A 9,381-nucleotide genomic window follows, 5' to 3' on the forward strand; every position below is an offset into this window, starting at 1 on the left:
TTTTGAACAAAACCATGTAATTGGCGTTCAAACTGATGGTACGGCTGTTTTTACCTTGGTGAAACACATTTTGCACCAAGTAAAGCACAGACAGGTTTCTATGATGAGTATATTGGGTAAATGCTCGTGCAATTTCAGAATGTTCGCTACCTGCATATAGCATATCGTCCAAAACCAGCAGATTGTTTTTATGTGGAGGTAAAAGTTCATCATCAGACAGGGATTCAGGTATTCCTTCAACAAACTTGATTTTTATTTTCTTCAACAATTCATCATACATAGGTTGATAACATGAATAACACCACACAATATTGTCAGGCTTCTGAGATAACACATGTTCAGAATTCTCTAAAATACTTTTTACAAAACAAGTTTTACCACTGTTGGAGGGGCCTGCGATTAAGGCCGAAAATGGTAGTTGCAACCGGGGGTCAAAACCTTCTACAGCAGCCATTATATCTTAAGCTTTAAGACACACTGGGGCTTGTAGCATAAGTCAGTAGCCAAAGGGCAGTGTGGTCCCGTTAGGTAAAAGCATTCTCTTGTCATAGACTACCCTGAATCTTTTACTAAGTGGGGCATTCCTGAGATGGAAGCCCTTTTTATCCCTAACAATTTTTTTGTAGGAGCTCAAAATCTCCAAGTCACTATTCCGATCGTTTATGAACCCCTCGACCAAGCGTGTGATTGATTCCAAGTTTACACGCGGGGAATTTTCGTAGTTTTGAGTCACGCCTTTGGCTTTCAACACCACGTGATTGTCTTTAGTCCTAAAAGCATAGCTTTTGGGCCCACAGGAGGACTATTCTGTGATATGGTCGCCATCTTTGAGTTCACTCGTTAAACCACCCAGATAGTTGCTAAGCGGGGGGCTCCAGTCACCCTGTTTGCTTACATAGACCACAGAGTCTGTGTCGTGGTAAAGAACCCTCCTCTGAAGCTGCTCCATGAGGGCGTACAATTCAAGTCGGCCATAGGCCGTGGTAAATGCTGCAAGAAACACATTTACATTACCTGGGGGTAGAACCCACTTTGTGTTACGTCTCCATTGCACCAGGGCAATGTCTTGACTCAAGAATGAAAAATGTGAAATTTCGTATTGGTCCGAAAAAACAAATTCCAAAAATTCTTCGGGGTCTAATGATCGTCGTTGTTAGCATATTGCATCTCTGCGAAAGCTTCCCCCAAAGCGAGTTTAAGTACAATTTCGACACATTTCGTTTGATCTTGTTGACCTCTATTCTGTCAGGGTCAAGAAGAATGCCTTCTCTGTCGTGATAGTCTCGAATGTACTTGTCTTTGCTCTCTTGATCTGTGACCGATGAAGGATAGCCTGAAGTCATCTGCTTGCATCTCAAGAAGGTCTTGATGTACTCTTTAAAAAGAGTGTCTGATTTCCTGGAAAAGTTCCACACTTCAAAGATTTTGGCCACACGATACCCCTTCTCTAGAGCCTTTGTGAATTCAGGTGTAACCAGACAGCTGTAAGGGCTCTTTCCTGATCTGAGGGATCACAAGGCTTTTCCTGGTTGTTGTTTTCACTGCAAGTGCGACATAGGGGAAAGAAAAGTTTTCCTTGAGGTCCCTTGTAAGGCAACACTGGTATAAACAAACCCCTAGGTGGGTAGACCGTTGCTTTGATCAGACCAAAATAGTTTTGGGGTAAGTCAAAGTCGCGGTGAATAATTTCAGGATGCCCCATAGGATAGCATGAGGAACTCATTACATGAGGATAAAGAGATGTAAAATCTACATAACCTATTGTCTCGTCTGGTTGCGCTACATACCGCAAGGTCAAAGCATTGGTACGGCCTCCATACAGGGCCTGTCGTGGCTCCAAGGGTTCGGGTGTGTCAAAGCTGGAAAGGAAAGCTCGAACATGAGGATCAGACTTTTTGAGTGCGGTCCACTCATGCTCCCACATAACATTCACTTTCAAACCATAAGTAGCCTGTAAAGATTCACATTTGTCTTGAAACTCTAGGTACATTTCACCAAAAGTCTTTTGGGTTAGGACACACAGGGCCTGTGGCTCAAAGCAAGATTTACACCCGTGGAAGAAACAACCGTTGTACTCAAACACAGTCTCAACACCGTCAATCTGTGTGTATCCATCTACATGATAAGGCCCAAACACCTTCTCACCCCTATTCAAAGCATGTTGAATAAAAATGTCTTTATCCTGGGCCAAGTACTCCAACCACTGAATGGAGCCACTAGAGTATGACTTAAATTGGCGTCGGTAGTTGTCAGGCGAGGGGATAGCTATAGATGCAGGAGGTAGAAAGTGTGTATGATAGGTTTTCATGCATGCCGATGCAATAGTTGTACAACTCCAGGGGTCAATGCCTGCATCTTTGATGACCTCTGCTCTGAATCTGAGGCACCCCTCGCGAAGGATAACCACGTCGTTGTCACAGTATGACTCCATCTCTTTGTGGAAATCAAAAGTGCTGTGACATACTGTCTCGTACCATGTCATGAATCTCTCTCACTCTTTGGGAGACATTTGATCACAACCGTACATTTCAGGTCTCGGATAAGATCCTATATAGTGTAAATTCTCCTCAGATGTAAAAAAATGGGGAAACCAACCTTTCAGAGAGTTCTCAAAACCCAAGGCCTCAGGCATTTGAGACAATCTCATGGGTAAGAAGCTTAAACTGTCAATGTATCTCTGTTTGAAAGCGGGGTCTACAAAACACAAGATTTTACTACCTTGAGCTATGACACTGGGCGCAACGCCTTGCTGTATCAGAGGGTTCAAAAGAAGGTACGAATCATATGCTCTAGAATTGTGCGCTATAAACGTAAAGTTTCTGTACTGGGGTTTTCTGAAGTGTTTTAGAAAGAGGAGTGCACAATTGGGTCCCTCAGCTGACCACTTATCCCCCTTGAAAGTCATGGTAGATACAAAAATAGGCAAATGAACCCCTGATTGTTGATTAGTCTCAAAATCATAAAAAACGTCTTTCTCTGAATGTTCATCTTCAGCCAAGGGTTGAATATAACACTCGTGGGGAACATCTTGAACAACTTCAGAGTCTCTGCTTTTCAAAGGCCCTTTACAGATTGGGCAATGAATGATTCCACACACATGAGGTTTAGGGCTGTCTATTTTTAGGTTGTAATTGCATTGACATTTTGGACATTTCCTGTTAATATCACAACTGCTTACAGATTTACAGGCCTTGGGGTGCCATGTTTCAATTTTGTGTTTTTCGTAACAGTAGGCCGAACGGCATGTCCTGTGACAATCGGCACAGGGTGTCAGGTTTAAGGGCTGCATCGTTCATTTTTTCATCCAGACATACGGAACAGTTATAACGGCACGAGTGGCCACCCTTTCGGGTGTAGCCGGTATGACAGGCTGTACACACATATGGGGCGCCTACAAACGCTCCGATATTGGTAACTGCATAGTAATGGTCGTTTTGCACATAAAAGTACAGGATCTGAGGATGAGGTTGGGGGTTGTTTTGGAATTTCAAGAGAGAAGCATTAGCTCTACTGTGGTACAAAACCACAATCTTGATGTTCAGAAAGTTTTCAAATTTGACGATGTCAGAGAATGCGACAGCATCCTGTATACCCAGACCGACAGCATTTTGAAGCTCTCTAGCCTTTTGCAACGCCTCTAGATCCGTACATCCTGGGTTTAGTAAATGTGCTAGGCCTATTGCAAAGCATAGCTTATTACCGTGATTGTGAACGTTTATGAGGCATGCCCTTTTATTGTTTATGATTTCTGATTGCATTAGGCTATCTAGCTTCCTTCTCTGCCCCCCACCACCCAGGGGTTGCCGTATTATTTGCACAACAAGCTCCAGCGACCTATCGGCTATGATGGATAAATTTGATTGAACAAGTCGTTCCAGCAGGGCTATAAATTGTTCAAGATCTGCTTCACCATTGGGTAAAATAAGAGATACAGTGTTTTGCATGCTATCTCCACAAATTTCCAACTGTAAGACATCACGAGGTTCGCCATAATCTCTTGCCCTCTCTAACAGTTCGTTCAGAGTATCCAAAATCATCAAGTAAAAAACAGCATAATCGAGATTTTGATTCACCCATGTGAAATTGAAAAACTGTCTAATCTCTGTATTGCTGAATTTATTTCTGTACACAACCCTGACACTTCTATCAAGACCATCTCCCTCCTGATTTATTAGACAATTTTCCAATTCCTCAAAAACATCATATTCCGTTTCAGACTCTTCTGAAAGGGGCATTAATAGAGGGCTGCTTGGAGGGTCTGGTGTAGAAGATCTCAGGCTCTCGTTCATCTGGTTTATTAAAAAAACTAGGGCTGGCGGGATTTGAGATAATTGGTTTTCATATGTTGTTCCTGACTCGTTCATATGTTTAATTATTTCAATTAGGTCGGCGGGAATTGGGAAAATAGATTTTCGTCTATCGGAATTATGTCTGATACCCCACCCTCGTTCATCCGTTCAATTAAAGCTAGTAGATCGGGGGGTATTTTCGCCAAAAGGCTTTCAACTGTCTCAATTATAGGCACGTCCATTTCGGTAACTGGTTTTAGCGCCGGTATTCGCGTTTTAACAACCGGGGCATTGTTCTATGCCAGAAGGATAGATCCTGACTGTATTGCCGCTCGAGTAAATCAACCATTCGTTGGTGTAGCAAGATATTTCTGGATTTTAGAGCCTTTGAAACGGCCTTGATAAACTCCGCGTGGTCTATTTCAGGTTTGGGTGTTTCTACATAAGAATTGGAGGAATCAAGAAGATTGGCTGCGTTACAGAATAGCCAGTCGTCTACCTGTGAAATGTCATTTAAAACGTTGAAATCATCAGTTTTCCTTGTTTTATTGTGAATGTCAGGCGCTCCGAAATCCTCCGCGGGTTCTCGGTGTGTATGGTCTTCTGCGCCGTTATACGCCGGGGAGGAGTCTGTAAAAACATTATTTGTCATTGTTTTAGCATTTTCAATCATAAAAATGTATAAATTATAATAAACTCTGTATTACTAATAACATAAGGGCTTCATACCATGTCCGTGTCGGGCCGTTTCTTGAAGAAGTAACTTTTTGGGCCTGGGAGATTCTTCGCAATGCACTTGCGCGGATGTTGTGCCCTGTTTGGGGCGGAAATATGCCGCTTGGTTCCTGGGTGGTGTTAGGGTAAACCCGTTCGAACAGAAAGGCAGAATAGCATCGATGTCCTCGTTCAGAGTACACGAAGCACCCGTGATCCTTCTTTTGGGTCTGTCCACTGTAAACACAAAAAATAGCTTTTAATATAGGGTTCACACTTTTTGTTTTTAATGTATACATTTTCTTAGGGATTTTTTTATTATTATTTTTTTTTTACTATTGAACTTACGTATACAATAGTGTGACGGAGACTGGCTGCTTTCGGCGCTGCACGCAGTTTGATTCTGAGAATCCCTCTCTGACAAATTCGGTTCCAAATCATCTAGCCCACGGAGCATCTGCGTAAAGGATTGCGAGCCTACAGACGTTAGATAATATTAACATATATACGAAATATACACATTTTAAAAATATGAGAATACGGGCATTTGACATATTACCTTAAAATCATTGTCCATCAGTTTTAGAATAGTGATATCACATTTTTAATATCCATACAATTCCCTGAAAATACCTCTCCAAATCTAATATATTATTTTCACTAACTCACCTTCAGAAAGCTCCATTAGGACCGATTCCGAGATTATCTGTTGGCCTGATAACTCTTATGTCTGTTGGCCCGGAGTCTTTTCGAGGTGCTCTATAGGATGTCTTAACGTCTGGCTTCACTATCCTGCAATGAGTTTACAGAGCGGGGGTGCCGTTTTTTCGGGCGTCATCCTGTATGCAAAAAAAGGGCCATATAAAGTACTCGAATGTCTAGAGACCCAAAACCACAGGCGGGTGTCTCGACATATTCGGTCTGCCGATATTGCACTTTATGCTTCATAGCACAGCGTTGGGGTGTCCGTTGTAAATTTATATCCCGGGGTGGGGGACCGTTAGTATATGCGCTGATTAGAAAATAACATATGTTTTAAACATTAGGAGTTCGTCTAGACCTGATGTCTTATACCTGGGCTTTTTCACTTTTTTAGCCCCCACATGTTTGAAGGTGAGATAAATACGTATTTGAAAGGGCTTGGGGGGGTAATAAAATGGAAAGTGCCCAGACCAATTGAAGAGAAGCCGGCAATCCTAAACAAACTTACACACACCTTTTCTGGTTTCAAAAGCACCCCCCCATGCAGAGACACACCCACACACACACACAATTACCCACCCTCACACGCACACCCCCCCCTGCGCACGTGCCAGTCCTAAACAAACGTACACACACACACACTTATTCTGGTTTCAAAAGCCCCCCATGCAGAGACACACACCCCCCTTTTTTTTGTTTTGAAACACACACACACAATTACCCTCCCTCACACGCACACACCCCCCTGCGCACGCACACGTCTTTCCGGAATTCCTTTTTTTCTCAAGCGCTGCCTGGGGATGGATCGAAAATGCATAGCCCCTAACTTTAAAGGTGAGATACAACTTTAAAACCATTTTATTTAATTCATAATATTTAGTACAGACCTTTTTAAAAACAGCTTGTGCAATATTGTAACACGCATTAATGTTTTTTATGTATAAACAACGTTTGAATAAATGACAGATTCCCGTTCGTTAAGGGGTAGCTTTAAAACCATTTATTTAATTCTTAATATTTAGTACAGACCTTTGCATAATTAATACAATACATTTTTACTGTTCCTTTCTTACGGATAACGGGCCCGGCTATAGGGTTGTCACTGAACCCCAACCTCCGTCTGTGTCCAACTCCCCAGCGTCAAGACTCGGTAAGTTTTCACCCCAGGGATATATCTTACGTCTGGCCTGTAGACTCTCGCCCGTGTGTCTTAAGGATAGAAGCGGCCATCGACGTAATTGTTCACGATTTTTGAAAAGATTGTCCAGCTTATTCATCAGGGTTATGAATATAGGGTAATCCCTCCATTTAAAGCTAAACACAGGCATACAAAAATTCACATCCTTGCAGGCTTTCGATAATACATATGAATTTACAGACTTGGTAGCATTTGTACTATCAAATTGTTCACATGCTAAAATTGTCACTTTGGAGTCGGGGCTATAAGCCATTGAAGAGATCCTGATGGCTTGTAAATCATAGCAACCCTCCACACTCTCTTCCATAGCATAACCTGGGACGGCTGTACCACTCAGGGCCTGTTCAATTTGACAGAGCGCTAGCCGTACCTTAAGCCATTCTCTCATACGGGTCTGGGGCCGCTGTCTGTGAAAATCTTCACCGTTGAATCCTCAGGTTTGAACATATATGTCATGTGGCCATCACTAATATCCAAAAACTCTTTAAAACATTCTGGGGCCTCACCCCAAAGATCCTCGATGCTTTTATCATTGGGTTCGCGACAAGAGACGCATAGTACCCCGAGAATTGGCCTAGGAGTCATAATTTTCTGTTTAATGTTCAGGGTTTTTATTTTTAAAATCTTGTTTAGTGTTCTGGGGCCGCATGTGTGTCTGGGGCGTATTTATAAGACGTCTGCCTCCAACACATAACCCCCCGGACATTCCTAATTCATAGACAACAACCCTAAGAGCAATAAAATAGGGGGGTGTGGGGTCATCCTCTTTGAAATGTTCAAACACAACCCCCCCAGTTCAATGAGGGCCCTACACATCAATCATCATGACAACTTCAAAGAGATGCAATATAGATATAACACACACTCTAACACGTGACAGAACAGGATAAAACTATATGACCCTAACCACGTGACACCTTCCCGCCAGGATGTCCAGAACGGCTGCCCTTATTTGGGCATGTACGAACCAGCCGGACATAGGGTCATAAATCAGACGCATAGGGTCATAAATCACGATTTTGACCGATGCCGTCTCCTTTATTCTCTCTCAGGGAGACAGGACGGACAACTGATCGTCCTCGCAGTGGCAGACCACGTGTAACAACACCTGCACAGGATTGGTACATCCGAACATCACCCCTGCGGGACAGGTACAGGGTGGAAACAACAATTGCCCGAGTTACACCAGGAATGCACAATCCCTCCATCAGTGCTCAGACTGTCCGCAATAGGCTGAGAGAGGCTGGACTGTGGGCTTGTAGGCCTGTTGTAAGGCAGGTCCTCACCAGACATCACCGGCAACAATGTCGCCTATGGGCACAAACCCACCGTCGCTGGACCAGACAGGACTGACAAAAAGTGATCTTCACTGACGAGTCGTGGTTTTGTCTCACCAGGGGTGATGGTCGGATTTGTGTTTATCGTCAAAGGAATGAGCGTTACACCGAGGCCTGTACTCTGGAGCAGGATTTGGAGGTGGAGAGTCCGTCATGGTCTGGGGCGGTGTGTCATAGCATCATTGGACTGAGCTTGTTGTCATTCCAGGAAATCTCAATGTTGTGCGTTACAGGGAAGACATCCTCCTCCCTCATGTGGTACCCTTCCTGCAGGCTCATCCTGACATGACCCTCCAGCATGACAATGCCCCCAGCCATACTGCTCGTTCTGTGCGTGATTTCCTGCAAGACAGGAATGTCAGTGTTCTGCCATGGCCAGCGAAGAGCCCCGATCGTAATCCCATTGAGCACGTCTGGGACCTGTTGGATCGGAGGGTGAGGGCTAGGGCCATTCCCCCCAGAAATGTTTGGGAACTTGCAGGTGCCTTGGTGGAAGAGTGAGGTAACATCTCACAGCAAGAACTGGCAAATCTGGTGCAGTCCATGAGGAGGATATGCACTGCAGTACTTAATGCAGCTGGCAGCCACACCAGATACTGACTGTTACTTTTGATTTTGATCCCCCCCTTTGTTCAGGGACACATTATTCCATTTCTGTTAGTCACATGTCTGTGGATCTTGTTCAGTTTATGTCTCAGTTGTTGAATCTTGTTATGTTCATACAAATATTTACACATGTTAAGTTTGCTGAAAATAAAACGCAGTTGACAGTGAGAAGACGCTTCTTTTTTTGCTGAGTTTAAAGTGGCCCTTGGCATCGTTTTTGGAAAGCACAGCATTGATTTTCACAGCTACGCAGACGATACACAACTTTACATTTCTGTGTCACCAGAGAATTTTAGCTCCACGGATAAATGATTAGACTTTATTATTGATTTAAATACTTGAAAGGCTCACATCTTCCTCCAGCTATATCAAGACAAGACCGAGGTACTTATTGTTGGACACAAAGCACAGAGAGAGAATCTAGCAGCACATTTTAATTCACAGGCAATAAAGATTAAAGACCAGGTAAAAAACCTAGGTGTTATTTTAGATTTTGAACAACATTTTTAATCACACATTAGGAATGTGACCAAAA

The 9,381-nt window shown here is 43.3% G+C and overlaps 1 protein-coding gene across 3 annotated transcripts; it reads right to left on the reverse strand.

Moving 5' to 3' along the window:
• Positions 1–231: 231 nt before the first annotated feature.
• LOC106566432 (uncharacterized) lies at positions 232–5,927 on the reverse strand. 3 transcript variants are annotated; one of them, XM_045689800.1, is made up of 4 exons: positions 5,673–5,927; positions 5,352–5,460; positions 5,019–5,240; positions 232–4,919 (listed from the first exon to the last, which is right to left on the reverse strand). In XM_045689800.1, exon 4 carries the CDS (start codon positions 4,362–4,364, stop codon positions 3,207–3,209), a length of 1,158 nt encoding a protein of 385 aa, XP_045545756.1. In that variant the 5' UTR covers positions 4,365–4,919; positions 5,019–5,240; positions 5,352–5,460; positions 5,673–5,927; the 3' UTR covers positions 232–3,206. The 3 variants fall into 3 exon arrangements, with proteins under 3 accessions (XP_045545756.1, XP_013983200.2, XP_045545757.1); XM_014127725.2 differs by having other exon boundaries at positions 5,352–5,480; XM_045689801.1 differs by having other exon boundaries at positions 5,352–5,480; positions 5,673–5,848.
• Between the last annotated feature and the right edge of the window lie 3,454 nt (positions 5,928–9,381).

This window comes from Salmo salar, chromosome ssa11, assembly GCF_905237065.1.
Source record: "Salmo salar chromosome ssa11, Ssal_v3.1, whole genome shotgun sequence".
Taxonomy (NCBI): domain Eukaryota; kingdom Metazoa; phylum Chordata; class Actinopteri; order Salmoniformes; family Salmonidae; genus Salmo; species Salmo salar.